The 16,895-nt window shown below is 44.3% G+C and overlaps 1 protein-coding gene across 1 annotated transcript in view; it reads left to right on the forward strand.

Moving 5' to 3' along the window:
• Positions 1-16,895, forward strand: part of PRDM16 (PR/SET domain 16) — a 472,618-nt gene that overhangs the window by 421,064 nt on the left and 34,659 nt on the right. The window contains exons 4-5 of the mRNA XM_066637408.1: positions 3,961-4,101; positions 16,227-16,329. Coding sequence (XP_066493505.1) covers positions 3,961-4,101; positions 16,227-16,329 — 244 coding nt within the window. The remainder of the gene's footprint in view (positions 1-3,960; positions 4,102-16,226; positions 16,330-16,895) is intronic.

The following is a 16,895-nucleotide window of genomic DNA, read 5'->3' on the forward strand; positions in this document are numbered from 1 at the left end:
GCTGGCATATCATCAGGTAAAGGGGTCAGCACTGGGCATCAGGAGGTCTTAGGGCAAGCCTGATTCTCTGGTTCTGTGAATTAGAACATATCAGACATCATGATTTGAGGACCTTTGGATTGTTTGAAGTACACAGTACTATTTTTTAAAATATATTAATAACTCAAGATTTAAGAGTTCAGCCTGCAATCCCAGTTCTGTAATGGGACAGTTGAACTGTGATTTGGGCGCAGCTGCTTCTAAAGGATAGGTCTTAGAATAGTGGCGATTAGGTTAGATTAGTGGCAATGAGAAGAGATGGCATGTGACCTAAGGATCAAGGGATGAAAATCTAAAGGCGGAAGCCATGGGAGAAGATAGAGATGGGGAAGTACCCTTGGGAATTCATTAAGGTTGCAGTCCTAAACACACTTACAAGGGGGTAAGCCCTACTGAACACAGTGAGATTTACTTCTGTGCAAAGGTTCTTAGGATTGTGCTGTAAATGCATGGTGTGTGAATTATCTTGGACTCTAAGAGACAAATGTTCCTTTCAGTTAACCCTTTGAAAAGCAATGACAGACTTAAAAGCGGTTCTAACAGAAGCGGTTTTCATTCTCGGCAAACCAGTAAACCCCCCCCCCCCCCAGCAGCACAATGCCTCACTACACCAGCAGCTCTGCTTTTAAGAAAAAGTGCACACAAAGTGGGGGTGGCAGGAATATGTGAAATCTGCTTCTTTATTTTTGTGGATTTCTCCACCTTCCCACGCACCTGGGGTCTCGTGTGTGGGAAATGTGTCTGCAAAAGCAGAGAGGCCATTTTCTCAGCATAGATCCAAGTATCTTAGCTGCAGTTTGTACTCTCTGTTGACTCCTCTTTGAGTGATCAGTTCAGTCACAGAACACAGTCACAGACTAGTCAGTTCTCGTTATCCGCTAGGGTTAGGTTCCTGGACATTAGCGGACACTGAATTATTGAGCCTATGGAGAAAATGGGGTTTGGTTCAAGGGTACCCTCTTCATCTTACACTCTATGAACTTTATGAACCTGAATCTTAACCCATTTTTGCCTGGCCCACAGGTGTGTGCATTTGGTCCCTGTTGTGTATATGCAATGTTTGGCAGAAATTGCTTAACTTGAAGTCTATGGGGCTGGGTGATAGCGAGGGATCATCAACATCTTCAACATCTGATTCTTCTTCCTCTGTGCTTGATATCCCTAGATGCTTTGAAGGTTGTGGAGATAGTGATTCTCCTGCTGGCTATCCCTCATTGTTGGGTTGCTGGCCCACCAACCAGACCTCATTGTTCAGCAGTGTGGAGGAGGTTGATTCACCCACCCTCCTCCTCTACCTTTCTGTTAGCTCCTTCCCATCCCCAGCAGCTCTTAGGTATCCTTCTAGAGACCTCTCATTATTGGTCTCTCATCATCACTAGGGCTGTGAAGGTTCAGCTGGAGTCCCGGAGATGGAGCCCAAGACAGTGGCGCAAGTTTGGAAGTGGGCACGAATGTGTCTAACCATTATCCATGGGCCAATACAATGCCCATTTATTGTGGAAAATTGACCCAATCCAGGCAAATTTCAGCTTGCTCTGGCACAGTATTTGCAGGTAACGAAAACAGAGTTGCAGATAATGGGGGCAATTCGCAGATAAGCGAGAGAGAACTGACTGTACTGAAGATCTCACCATTTGCAACCTTTAACAGTTCCTGAATGGAGGCACCCGCCAATGCTAGTAATCAGTGTCGTTCCTTCAATACTGATGGAACATGCTCTATTTAGTATTGTAGTATACCTGGGGGGGCACACTGTAGTTTCATGGTAGAGCACACTGTTTACGTGTAGAAGATTCCAGGTTCCATCCTTAACTGACTTTTTGGGTAGGGCTGGGAAATCTCTGGTCTGAAACCTGAGAGAGCTGCTGCCAGAGTAGACCCTATCAAGTTAGCTACACTGAGAACCTGACTCAGTTTGAAGCAGTTCTTGGTGTTCCAGCCAGTAGCTTAGCAGTCCATATTCGCTACCAGCTGCCACTTCCCAGTTGCCTTCAGTTTTATATTCTGTAACACACATTACAGTAATAAAGCTGGGAAACTACCAAGTCACTTGGCACTTTTTTTTTCTGCTTCTGCAAAAAAAAAAAAAAAAATATTGGGGGTGTGAAAATCTCTTGCTACCTGCCAGTAGATATTTTCACAGAGCAAGTTACCTTTCCTGTGTGAAGAAATTAGAATCTGAGCATCTCTTGTTTTGAGACGAAAATGCAACACTTTTCAAAAGGTCACAGCTGTCACTTAATTTCTCCCCCCACACACGCACGTTTTGTGTCTTTTAAGTATTTGTGAGAATTTCTGCCGTGAGAATTGCTGTTTTATCACAGTCAGATTATGGTTCTTTGGGTCAAGCCAAGGCATCTTTTCTCTCCGTGGTTAATCAAAACTAGGCTCCCACCCAAATTACGTCCCAATCCTAACTTGTGCTGGAACAGACAGGCCAGCGGGTCTCTGCTGTATCCAGCGCAAGTTTCAGGCTGACCCCAAGACTCAGCCTGAGGCAAGGGGAAACTTTTCCCTTTACCCCAGGGAGTGCAATAGCAGCCCCAATGGGGCTACTCGGGTCTACACCATCTAAAGAGATGGCTCAGATCCAAGCAACCCAGGAGTGCCCTGGGCCCCCCAGGAATGGGGCTAGGGTCCGGCATAAGTGCTGGATCCTGGCCCCACCTCCCACTCCCCACCTATCCACCCACAGGAACACCTGCCTTCCCCCAGGAACACCCGCTGCCCATCCCCCACCATAAAACGGCTCTCTCCCACCACCTCCCTACCCTTCTCATGCCCCCCCGACACCTGTGTCAGCCAAGCTTGGCTGATGCAAAACTCACCCATTGAGGGTCGCATCAGCGTGGGGAGGCCAGCGCACATCCGTGCATCGGTCTATCTCCCTGAAAAGTGGTGCAAAAGTGCTTTATGACACTTTAGCGACACTCTTTGGCCAGCGCAAGAGACTTGCACTGGCCGAAGGGGCACTCAGGATTGCGCCCTTAGTTTTCTTTTTTTAAAAAGGAATCTGGATTCGTTCATGCCAGGAAGCCATATCCTGAACCTCAGGTTCTTCATCCATAATCCCCAATCCAATGTTGGAAAAGCATTTTGTACACTCCCAGAAACTTCCTTGTCTTGGAGCTGCTTTGCATGTCCAAACTGGCTGCCTTGTTTTCTCCTTGTGGTCCCTCCCTCCTGTGAACAGGATCACAGGAAGAAGCTTCACTGGGAACAGTGTTGTCCACACAGGGCTGGCACTTCCATGAGGCCAGCTAAAGTGATTGCCTCAGGCAGCAGGTTGATTGGCTTATTTGCCTCCACTGCTCCTTCTCCTCAGTCTCCCAGGATTGCAGCAGAATACAAATAGACACCAGCAACAGCCGCTGAAAAAGATTCCATGCTGAGGTGAAGACGGACAGTTGCTATCCCCCAACTAAATATAAGAGGATACCACTTTAAAAGATCTGCCCTTCAGCAGCCATGTTCACTAGTGGTGGCCACAGTTTCCACCCCTTGCTTTTGTGAAAATTACTGGCATTCTCTGGGGACTATATCTGCGTGCAGTTCATTTTGTACAGTGAAAGGTGTAGACTAAAGATCAGAGGAGGCAACAAGTTCAAAAGCACAGCTGATTGCAATGTACTGACTTGAACCAGCCAAGAGAGAGCGTATCTGAACATGGTGTTGACCCCCAAGATTTCCACTGAAGAATTTTTTGTCTCAAAAGTAGGGAGTTGGGTGAAATTGAAGGGGCCAAAACCTGGAACATCATAAAGGTCCCCAGAGAGATGTGGGCTGCCACTCAGTCACCTGCCTAGGATCTCCTTCTCGCTTGTATTCCTTCGTGGTCTTCAACAGTTATGGAAAGAGACCAGCTTCCATCTTGCTAACTTGACATGCCGTTTAGAGGAATGCTCTTCTCTTCTTTTCCAGATTGGGGATGAACTGGGGAACGACAAGTTCTGTGTTGATGCCACCCAGACGGGAAGCGGCAACGGGCACTGGTTGAAGTACATCCGGGTGGCCTGCTCTAGTGAAGAACAAAATTTGGCAGTGTGCCCCATCAATGACCAGGTATGAGTTGGCTCCACCAAACCCTCCCCTTCTCATCTCCCTCTATTTGTCTGAACCATGGAGGAATAGGTTCATAGTCATCCTCTCACTGTGTAGCTCTCTGTTTTTAATCAGGATCAGGAGATGGAGACTTATCTCCGTAGTAGATCATCTGCTTTGCATGGAGCAGATGATCCCAGTTTCCCGCCCTGGCATTTCTAGGGTGGGCAAAAAAAGACCCTCAAACTTGCTTAAAAAAATTGTTTGGCTTCCCTTGAAAATTTCATATTTGTTTTTTTTTAGGAAGATCCCTAACATTCACTTTGAATTTCACTTGGTACAAAATTTCAGTGCAAACTAGGAATGTACAGAAATTCCTCTTCAGCACAGGAAACTTCACTGGGCTTATAGAAACTCCGTGGGCTCCCCTTGAAAGTTTGCAAGTGTTTCTCCTTGGGCAGAACCCTGAAATTTGCCTCAAACTTCATTCTGTTTGAAATCTCAGTCCTAACCGTATAGAGATGGTGTTAAGACAAAACAAATGACTGCGGCAGCCCAATCCTAACCTGCCCTGGAGCAAGCAGGCCCCACAACCCTAGCAGGGTTGGGGCCACCTGCATCTCAGCCCAGGGCAAGGGAAATTCTTTTCCCTTACCCCGGGTCAAGCTGTAGCCCCAATGGGGCTACTCAGATCTGCCCCACCTAAAGAGGTGGCACAGACCCGAACAGCCCGGAGCTGCTCTGGGTCACCTGGGACTGGGGTTAGGATCCTGCACAAGTGCCAATAGGGCCACCCATCACCCAGTCTCCCTCCACCCCAGAATGCTTCTGTTCCGCCCTCCCCAGACAACCATGCCAACCTGAAAAGGTTGGCATGTACCTATCACTTCGCAGGCTCTGCAGGGCCTAGGGTGGCCTGCGGAGGCTGGCGCACATCCATGCACCGGCCTCTCTCCTCCTGAGTCATTGCGGAAGTGCCTTACGGCACTTTTGCAACACTCTTCTGCCACCGCAACAGACTTCCACTGGCCTAGGGTGACTTTGGGAGTGTTCCCTTACTGAGGTTGAGGTTATACTACCAAAAAAGTCCAGAAACTATTGCTATATCTGAAGAAAAGCAAGAGATTGCTCATCTTTTTCATTAAAATGTATTCAAGCACTGTGCTGATAAATGAGCAAGCAAACACTGTGGAATCTTTTTGGACTATAAAAATGATTTTTTAAAATTGTGAACCAGATAAATCGCAATCAGCAAAGAGGGTGCCTCCTGACCTCATATGACATCACAGAAGGCAATCTTGTCAGAGAAAGGGGTATTTCAATAAAAGGAGAAAAAAAGGACAAGCATCGTTCATACAAACAACCCAAATAGCTGCATGTTTACTCAAAAGTAAGCCCCATTGTGTCCACTGTGGTTTCCATGCTAGTAAGTTTGTTTTCAGGAGGATGACCTAAAATGATAAAATCCTCACTGGAGCATACGATTGAAAATGAGTTCATGATACAAGTGACCACTGGTGTCATAGTGCAATACTAACTTGTATGATTCTGTGCATGTTTACTCAAGAGTAAGAGTCACAGAGAGAGGTAGCTCAGGGACAGAACCCCTACTTTGCATGCAGAAGGTTCCAGGTTTCAGTCCCTGACATCCTGCAGGTTGGACTGGAAAAGACCCTTACCTGAAACTCAAGAGAGCCTGCTGCTCAACAATTCTGAGCCAGATTGACTGAGGGTCAGACTCTGTAGCTGCTCTGTGTCCAGGCTGGTGAAACTACACTAAATGGACCCATTGGAGTGAGCTTGTGATGTTTCTTAGTAAGTAAGCCCTGCTATCTTCAATGGTGTTTGCACCTAGGAAAATGCACATAGAGTTCCACCAAGAAAAAAGTGTTATTTCAACCAAACATTAGTCCCTTGTATTGTGATTTACGTAGCCATTCAAACATCGTCGGTTTTGTTTTTGCTTTCCAACGCTTCGCAAAAAGTACTCCGTCTGTCGTTGGCCTGAACAGCATAGTTTTCAATAGTGAAGTCAAAAAACATTGAAAACCGAGAAGTAACATCGTTCAATCACAAGGAAGCCGTTTTGCCAAAACTGACATTTTATTCTGACTCAACAAAAATTCTTCTTGACAGCTAGATGTTAAAAACATTTTTTTTTAACAAGCCACCCCTGTCCATGCACAAAATGAAGTTCCCGTTTACAGTGGAAATCAGGTCATTACTTTCTCGTTTAGAGAATGTATCAGTTGCCTGTAAAAGAATCACAAGCTACCGTACAAATGACTTCACTGAATATTATTTTTTATTTTATTATTTAACATTATTTTATTATTATTTATTTGTAAGAGAGGCATAAAAGATGCCAAACTATGATTACGCTCAAAATATTATTTCTAAGGGTACATTATTATTATTATTATTATTATTATTATTATTATTATTATTATTATTATTATTATTATTATTATTATTACATTCTGATCAAATGACCTCTTCCAAGAAGCTGCAAACATTTTAATGAAGCAAATAATTGTTTTATTATTGTTGTTATATTTCATTACAGCCTATTGTTATTACTACTAGTAGTGTGATAGTTGCAGTAAGAATAGTGATCGCAGCAGTATTGCTACTACTGGGTTGTATCAAACAGCTATGGCAGGCAGCCCAATCCTATCTCTGGTGGGGTTGCTGGGTACAGCAGTGCCAAAGTGGCGATTCCTGTATTCAGCGGTCCCACCAAGACCACTGGAGATCTCCTCAAAGGAAGGGAACATTCTGCAATGGGGCTTCTCAAGACTGCACTGGCTATTTTGCCAGTGCATATGAGAGGACCTCCATGTCAGTCTTTTCAACCCAACACGGAGGATAAGATAGAGCGGAGCAGGGCTCCGCCAGTCCCACCCCCCCTCCTGGACCAGTTCATCACCCCACCCTTCCCCACCCCAGAATACCTCCCCCCACCCCCAAAACCCACACCACCACCCAACTGGCACTGACCCTGGCACTCCCTCCTTACCGGGTGCCATATAGACATGCTTTACAGCATGTTTACAGCACCCAGCGCCAGCACTGGAGGCCCATTGGATTGGGCCCTGAATCACATTAAAATTTATAGAGTCTTACAGCCCAATGCTATGCATGTCTACACAGAAGTAAGCCCCATTAGAGTCCATGGGGTTTACTCCCAGGAAAGCGTGGATAGGATTGGGCTGTAAATGAGTTACAACTGATCTATCTCACTGATCTCAATGGTGCTTAGTCATGACTGACCTTATTTGAATAACCTTAAGTTAATTAATCAATTATTATTAATTGTTATGTTATAATTTTATTATTAAATTATTATTTAAGAATTTATTTACTTATTTTTAAATTATTAAATTAATTTTATTTATTTAGTTTTCTCCTTTTAGTACCGCCCTTCCTCCGAAGAGCTAATTTTATTAGTTATTTTATTAATTGTATTAATACATTAATTAATGTTATTAATTTACTATTTTTATTTATATTTCCCGAATTTGTAACATTCCCGAAGGGAATCTTTTCACCATAAGCATGGTATTCTACCTCCTACTCCTACTCGTCTTCCTCCTCCTCCTTCTTAATCATTTTGTGGAAGAAACAACTAGGTATTTACAACTAGGAAACCCCAAAATTTTAGGCATTATAGAGAGAACTATGAATAGAAGCATCAAACATGCAGCTCAAGTTTACTACAGTCAATTAAAGTGGGCACTGGAAAAATGAGGAAGCAAATCTCTCTTCAAGGGAGATCAGATCCAGGTACACAAAAAGTAGAAACTGACATCATCACTAAATTCACTTTGTGAGAGATCACGTGATACCCATTCAAACATAATTTACTTGTAATTTTTTAATGAATTTTGTTCAAACACATTTTTTAAAGGAATCTCTTGAACTGGTACATTACAGATAAGTTTTGAGATGAGTGCCGTGACTGCATTTTTTAAACCCTTAGCTGGAAGATATTTTCCATCCCTTGCAACCAACCTTCCATTCTGGAGCCCTTCCACTCTCCTTCATTCATAGTCTGTTTAAGGCCTTGCTGTTATTGTCCTATGGACAATAGCATCCCAATACTTTTGCATATGCTTGAAGAGAACTTTAGGGTGACCCAACTGTTAGGCATGACATTTCTAACTTCTGCTTCCTTCGAGGATTGCTGACCCTGTCAGTCATGCCTGTTCATAACCTACAACTCCATCCCTCTTCCAAACATGTAACTGAAATACCATCGTGATTGGGGAAGCAGGGCAATTCTGAATTAATTAGTTACATTGCATACCAAGCTGGCAGAGAATTATTTTTAATTGTGACTCAGTTGTGTCTGTTAAAACATTCTGCATGAGATAAGACTCCCTTATGACAAGCCCTGTGCTTTTCCTGATTCAACTTTACATTTTTCAACCAGTGTCCATAGCTGATGTCTTGACCATTTTCAGAGGGGCAGATAGTGTTTCCGCCATCTTGGGTAGCAGTGAATCCTGCTGTTTTCCGCTTGAAGCCGTTATGCCCACAAAGCAACATCTATACCACTTCTTTGAAGAACCCCTGAGTATTTTCCATGCCGGGCTTTACAATCTCATGTTTTGTTTCTTTATTTAATCAATACTGCATAGAATCAGTCATCACCGATTTACAGAGTGACATTTTGGTCAGAGTTTACCCCTGCCTGGAGAACCTGGTGATCAGATGCCCTCTAGTCATTTTGGAGCGTTTGATACGCAGTTTTGCAAAGTGCATGTATACGGTTTAGTCCTCCCCCACCTTGCAATGTGTCACTTTTCCACTGTGGTTTTACAGCAGTGCATTCTGAACTTTGCAACAAGCATGGCAGGTGACTTTGTCAAACTCATCCCAATCAGTAATGGAAACTTTAGTAACCTTGCCTTTCTTTCCATGGCCAAGTGAAGGGAACCAAAGTTATTTATTGCATCGCACCTCTTCTGCATCACAAATTCTGCCAATTAAACAGATCGGATTTGGCATTAGAATTATAATGATAATAACCGTCCGCATTGGTGTCATTCATAATTTCCAAAGTACTTTTAAAAATATACCCTCTCATTATTTGCTGAGAAAAAGATTGACACCCCTTCCAAATGGATGGAATTTAGCAAAGCCCCCTGATTGCTGCAATGGGGGTGACACTAATTTGTGAACCAGTCAAAGGCTCCCGAGTTCCCTTCAAGGATGAACACGCATCAAAGTCCACATATACTGATGTATCAAGCAGAGTACATGAATAGCGTTTGCAGCATGAACCTCTGATAGGTAATAAGTCCCAATGAGTTTGACTGGGAGACTCTCTCCCAGGTAAGTGTGTTGAGGGTTGCATCCATAAAGTTGCAGTATAAGGAGTTTTAGTTATCCCAATTCCAATGAAGTGAAGTGAATGAATTGTGAGCCCCTTTGTGAGGCAGTCCATAAATCAACAGGACATTTTGCCTAGGAATATCATGAATTCAGTGCTCTGATTCTCGTCATCACTAATTGAGGGGCTTTTATTTCAATTTGATACCATAATTAAGAAGGAACTGAGCTATTGTTGTTGTTGTCATTTCCCCCCCCCCCCAAAAAAAAAAAAATATTGCAAACAAAGTTTTCAGCCAGTTTGAAACTCCAGACTGCTGGCTCCCGTAACCCAAACTTCCTTTTCCTTTGAGTCGCAATGGTGTGGCAATCTCTTTGACATTCTTAACTCAGGGAGGCCGGGTTGATAAGAACGGTGGGTGTGTCCCAGACATGAAGATTTAGGTAATCAAGAAAGGATTAAGCCAAGCAGGGTTTTTTTTGCGAGAGAAGGGTGCCTCTCTGCTGAGTTTGCAGTTGCAAAGACCGAAGCATCTCCCCCTTTTCCTGGGCCTGGACTACCTGCTGTCTCCCTCCCATTGCACGCAGAATGGTTTTTGCAGTCAGCTGTCTTGATGCGGGAATAATTCACAGGGACAGTCTAAATTTAACCTGGGTCTCTCCGCTGGGGGATCCGGTGCAGCGAAAACAGGTCAGCAATTTCATTTTTTCATCCCCTCTGCCTCTTATTCAGGATTCTTCCCCCCCCTTTTTTTTTCTTTTTTTGCCTGCCCTTTAGCAGTGAGTTTCAACTCTCCAATTTGCAGAATTGGGTGGTTTGTGAGTGGCATTGTGTCATGTTTGGTTTTGTTGTTTAACTGTGTCCAGAAAAGGCAAGTTTGAGCCAGGATCCAAAGAACTTCCACAACCTAATGAAGCATTCCAAGATCTCTCTCTCTCTCTCTCTCTCTCTCTCTCTCTCTCTCTCTCTCTCTCTCTCTCTCTCTCTCTCAGAGATTTCAGCCTGTTCCCTGCAGTTCACCTTTGGAGTTGGAAGTTTCAAATAAGTTTTCTTTGGTGTAATATGTAGGTGTGAGGCCCACAAAAAGGCCTACAGGATGTATATAAGCCATTGGAGGTACCTAAAACATCTACTGGAATTTCAAACCAAGTGAGAACATCATTTTGGACCCACAAGATGCGACAAAAATGAATTAAGCAGCATTATTTTTTCAGCATTCATGCTCTGAAAAAGTTGGTCCTATCTTTTCCAGACATTGCACTTTGCTATCATATATTCCTGCTGTTTTTATTATTATCAGGTTCCCCCCTTGCATGAGATCACTGCAGCTTCTTGTCTCTCTCTTTTTGAATGGGCATTTCAGCTGTGATTTCTGTTAATTTGATTTGTTGCATCCATTCCACGCTTAATTTTTTTTGTCATTTTAGTTTTATCTTCTATTTTGTGTCGTTTTAAAGGAAGCTTTTAAGGGACAGCCCTGAAACCACCGCGAGATGCAAAGAAGTGTAGGGTTTTTGGAAGCTGCTCTCTTGATTCCAAATTTAATTTTGATTGGTAAAGCCTGCCCTCTAGTGGATGAACCAAGAATACAGATATACGAGCGAATCTCTCGGAAAATGAGAATGCTTTTAAAAATAAATAGAAACTCAGTGTACCTAACTCACTGAAAATAACTTTAAAAAAAAATCAGCAGTTTGCAATCCAACCTTATCCATTTATTGAAATCATGCCTGCCACGCTTCTTGACTGAATGTGAGATGTAGAATGCCAAAATGCGTTCACTTTTTTTAAATAAATAAAAAGCGTAAACAGCGACGTGGAAGAACAATATTTGTTTTGTGCTCTTAAGGTAAACGACTAGCAGAATGCTGCAGCTTTGTCTTGGATAGGATGATGCATATTTTGCAGAATTTGAGTAAAATTTTCAGGGAAGGTTCTGCTCAAGTGTCAGATCTCAAATATTTTCAACGAAAATTGGAGGGGGGAAATGAGAGTGGAAAAGAATTACTTTATGTTGCCAAACTAATTTGGCCTCCAAGTAATAATGAGCATTGTAATAGAAAAATAGATGACCAAAGTCTTTGCAGAATCCATGTAATATTTTCTGTAGAATTTACACACACACACACACACACACACACACACACACACACACACAAATTAGTATCTCCAGTGTTTCTCTAGGTTTGTCCCCCCACTTCACATGATCCACCTATTCAAAGTACCACCAGAAGTAACTGCTGATGGGTTGGGAGGTCAGATGCAACAAATACCGGTAAGAGGCTCAGGGTGGATGGGAGGACATTTTCAAGCACAGAAAAGCATGCTTTGGAGCTCTGCCTGCCGAGCCAAGCCTCCCACCGCTGTGCGTTGCATTGTCTTGTTGGTCTCCCTGCTGGGTGGCCGGTGTCCAGGGATCCCGCGAATACCACCAGAGTTAAGTTTGTTGCAACTGACTTGTCTCAGTAATTCCAGTGGTGCTGTCTCACAACTTGTTCTCATCGAATACAGTGCATTCCCAGTCTTAGAAGGCAGGAGGCACAGAGAAGGATTTAACATGTGGGTTAAATCTGAGGTAACACAATTGTTAGCGTTTTGTTTTCTTGTTTGATTTAAAAAATGTCTTGGTGGATCTTTAAGAAATCCTGAAAATTGCAGAGGAAAGTCCTCTTAAAACAAACAAACCAAAAACCAAAACAATTTTCAGGGAGACGGTTGCTGTCCGTCCCAACATTGCATGAAAGGCAGGCCGCAGCCTACGCTTGGCTAGATTTTCAGGGCTTCCAGCAAATGATCTTGAGCCCCTGTTTAGAAATTGTCTTGCAAGTATAGAAAGAAGACCGCGGCAGCTGCCACTTGGCACAGCAACTGGGCTGTCAAACACCGTCATTGGGGCTGTGTGAAGCTGGCCTCTGTGTTTCTGCAGATCTCTTCACCTCCCCGTGTTGTGGCATTGGGTGCTCAGGATACCTACCTGCATAGCAGATGTGCTTTTGGAGCCTGCAGATAGGACTCGTGGTGCCAGCTTTGTTTTCTGCAGCCAGCTTCTTGGCTCACCGTTTCCCATTCAAAGCACAGGGTCTCAGCTGCATGATGCAGAACTGGGCCACTGCTGCACTGCTGGCTTAATTGCCCGTCATTCTGAGCATCCTTTTGGTGCTTATTTTGCTGTTACGGGGCCAAACAATCATGTCCTCTCATAATCCCTGTTTGGGATGCTTTTGGAATATACAAAGTGAACTTTTCCTGAGTCAGATCATTGGTCCCTCTAGCCAAGTGGGGCACTGGCTCGCACCCACTGACCAATACCTGAAACTTGAGTACCCAGTGGCAGCAGATGCCATGGGTGTGAGTGGGCCCACAACCAAGCTTTGCCCCAAACCCACAGCAACCTGGTGTTGGCACAGCCTCTAGGTCTACACTGACCGACAGCAGCTCTAGAGATTTCAAATCTTTTCCCAGCTTTCAGGGATCTTTTCCCAGCTGTACCTGAAGTCATCAGGTGTTAGGCCCAGGATCTTCTCCATATGTAGCATGCACTCAGCCACTGCATGGCAGTACTTCCCTGTTTGCATCCAAAGTGGAAGGTTGGAGATACTCATCACAAACCTAGTCCAGCACTCCATAGCTCAGAGCCCCACTGAACCAATATGGCTCCTGTGTTAGCAAGAGGCTTTCCTCTTCCACTTCACAGTGGGGGAAATTTTTTAACCCAGCAAATGCTATTGCACGTGCAGAGAGTATAGTGCCTCCTTCCAAAATGGATGGGGAAAGGCCACTTGAGCAGGAGTTTAGGGCTGTATGCAGAATTGCCTACTGCAGCATTTCTCAAACTGTGGATTGAGACCCACTAGGCAGGTGGTGAGCCAATTTCAGGTAGACCCCCATTCATTTCAGTGTGTATTTTATTTTTAATAGATTAGGCTTGATGCGACCATGATATGTGACTGCATTTGGGGAAATCTTACAGATCTGTACTTTTAACAGGCTACATTTTATGTGCTTTTAACAATGATAGTGAGATTATGGCTGCAATCCTAACCACACTTTCCTGAGAGTAAGTCCCATTGAACAAAATAGGACTTACTTCTGAGTAGACCTGGTTAAGATTGCGCCCTTACTCCCAGGTAAATGGGGATAGGATTGTAGCCTTTTGGGGGGGGGATTTTTTAAAAAACAGATCAATTTTTTTTTTTTGAAAACAGATCAGCAACTGCTTGGGAGGGTTCTTTATTTTAAATACATTTTTTTAAACTTATTGTAAACTTTTAATTTACTTACTTAATTGATTTGATTTTGTTATGTGGGTGGGTGTTAAAATTTTTCCTGCTTGATGATGTCACCTCTGGCCATGACGCCACTTCCAAATTAATGACATCACTTCCGGTGGGCCAAACAGATCGTCATTCTAAAAAGTGGGTCCTGGTGCTAAATGTTTGAGAACCACTGGCCTATGTGAAAGCAGTGGCATAGCTGCGGGAGGCCCCTCCCATTCACTGTCAGAGCTATTCTGGGCAGTGAGGGCAACTGTGTTCTGAACGCAAGTGGGAGGGGATGCTTTCACAGTACGTTGCGGCACCTGCAATACTTACTGCCCTTCCCATAGCTACACTACTGTGTGAAGTGACATTTCAGTACAGGAACGTCTCTGCCCCTACTCCCCACAGCATCCCCCTGTGCCCCTTAAACCTGCTCTTCTAAGGTCCTCTAGAACAGGGTGGAATGGGGCACAGGGACTTGTGTATCAATCTGCTTTCTGTTGAGGAAGACTGCTGGTCTGGGGATTTCAGTACTGCAAGCATAGGCTGGCAGCAGCCCTCCACAGTTCCAGGCAAGGTTCTCTTCCCATTGCTACCTGGAGATGCTGGCAGGATTTGATCTGAGATGTTCTGCATACAAAACCAGGGCTCTACCATTTAGATACAGCCATGACCATGACACAAAAGTGGTTCTAGTCAGGAAAGGTGACTTTCTCCCTCTGCAGTCTCACTTCATCCCGCTCACTTCCCTAGAGAAAGCCTTTGAGGGAGCACAGGGGGTTGCAGTGGGGAGAAGGAGCAACAGTGAATGTTCTCCCATAACGTTGGGTACAATCCTTGCCATGTGCATTCAAGTCTTTGCTGCACATCTCAGAGGTCACCAGATGAGAGCTAGTGTGTCTAGATGTCTGGCAGAATTCAGGAGGGTACTACATTGATTGATTGATTGATTGATTGATTGATTGATTGATTGATTGATTGATTGATTGTGCAATACTTCTAGTCTGGCTTTCCTGCCCCAGTGGAGGGGGCCACCATAGTGATTTACAATCAATAATATTAGGACATTCGAATGTTAGAGCTGGAAGGGACCATGGAGATCATGTAGTCCAAACCCATTCTCAGTGCAGTGAGTAGCTCCTCAGAGTAGGTGTAGTTTCTCAGATGGGGGCTGGTGAGGAACATATTTTACTGCCACTGCTGCAGCTGCAAGTGGCAGCACAGAGGACTTGTGTTCATCTGCTGCCCGGTTCTTGCACACTATGTGGGTGCTGCTGTATCCATGCGCTTTTTTAACCATGGGGGGTATGCCATTTGGGGGCCATTGTGTTCACTCCCCAATGAACTAGAGCTGCCACTGCCTCTGAGAAAGGAAAGCACAGTTCTCAAACACATGCATAGGGGGACGTGATTCCTAAATAGCCCTAGTCTCAGGCTGTTTAGGACTCTGCTATCCTAAGGCCATGCCATGAACCAACCATTGAAACAGGTTGATAGTAATTGCAACTGAAAAGAGCCAGCTTAATATGTCTGACCTTTTGAATCACACATAACACACTGGCTGCAGCATTGTGGAGCAACTTTAATTTCTGGACTGTCTTCAAGGGTAGCCCCACAAAGGACATATGGCAGTAATCTAACCTGGAAGTCACACAATTGTACCTTGTCATGTCGAGTGCTCTGTAGAACAGTAATGTTCATCCCGTGTGCCACGGCACATTGATGTGCAGCAAATGGTCTGCAGGTATGTTGCAGGAGTTTGGGGGAGGGTCATTTATTAGTAGGGCCATTGGGGGATGTGAGCCCCCCCACACCGGCAGCACAGTGTGCATTGTCAATTCGAAAAACGGATTGTGTGTCTCGACAATTTTAACTCCTTGTCAGTGTGCCTTGAGATGTAAAAGGTTGTAAATCATTGAATGTAGATATTAGAACTATGCTAAGGTTGAATCTTTCAGGGCACAAAACATCTCCTTCTGCATCTGTTGAGGCTGTTCAGGAAATGAATATCGCTGTGTATCTGGCCAAGATATTTTAGGTACTGGTTGCGAGGTTTTATGACATGCGATTTAGGATGGAAAGGATCTGTGGATGTGCCATGATCTCCACAACTATGGGAAGTTAAAAAACTGTCAAAGAATACCCAGTAAAGCATTGCATCTCAGTGCCTGAGCATCTGCTGTGCATGCAGGGTGTCCTGTTCAAATCCCTGGCAGCATCCCCAGGGTTGGCTGGGAAAACCCTTGTTGGTAAACCTGGGAGAGATGCTGCCAATCAGTGTTGGCAGTGCCAAGTGGTGGACAGACTCAGAAGGCAGCTTTCTGTGTTCATTGCCACCATGTCAAAGGGGCCTTTCTGAATCAGCTAAAGACAGGCGAGGCTTTGCTTGATTTTCAGGCTGCATGAAAATCTGGCAACCTCGGCGTAAGGCTGCCCTCAATGAACTAAAGTTCTTCCTCTTTGCTAGGATTTTTCAGATAGCTTCAAGTGGGTCAGAAGTGGCTCTGGAATTTAATGTATTTCTTTCTCTCTCATTTCTTAATCTCTAGATTTATTATAAAGTTATTAAAGAAATAGAGCCGGGAGAAGAGCTGCTGATGTATATGAAAGAAGGCACTTACTCTGCTGTGAATATGCCACCCACCTTGGAAGGTGAGAACCCCTCCCTCCTGCCCTTTTGGTTGTGACCCCCTCCCCACACAACCGCACACACTCACACCATAAGCTACATATGCATTTTCTACTCTTCTAGTGCGTGCCTGAAATTGTGACGTATGTGAGTGTAACTTTAAGAAGCCCACTTCCTGTCCCTCTTAGACAGGAAATAGACTTCTTAAAGATACACTCACACATATCAGAATTGCATGCATTATAAATTTCTCATCAGCTCCTCAGAGTGTCAACTTCAAGGCAGTAAGCTTTGGCAGTGTCAACTGGCCTGAAATTGTCAGCTATTTAATTCATTTGTGTATACAGTGGGCCTTCGGTATCCATGGGGGGGATCCATTCCAGGGCCCACCATGGATACCGATTTCCAAGGATAATTAAATTTGCAGAAAGACCTCAAAAAAAGCTGCTCAAACACCACCAGAGGCCCTTTCTGGTCTTGTCCAGGAGGGGCAGGGGGGAGGCCACGTACAGCCTCCCTGCACCTCAAAACATCTCCTGGAGGCATCCTAAAGGGATTTGCAGTCACATCCGGAAGGTCATGTGAGGCC

This window comes from Tiliqua scincoides, chromosome 9 (assembly GCF_035046505.1).
Source record: "Tiliqua scincoides isolate rTilSci1 chromosome 9, rTilSci1.hap2, whole genome shotgun sequence".
NCBI lineage: Eukaryota > Metazoa > Chordata > Lepidosauria > Squamata > Scincidae > Tiliqua > Tiliqua scincoides.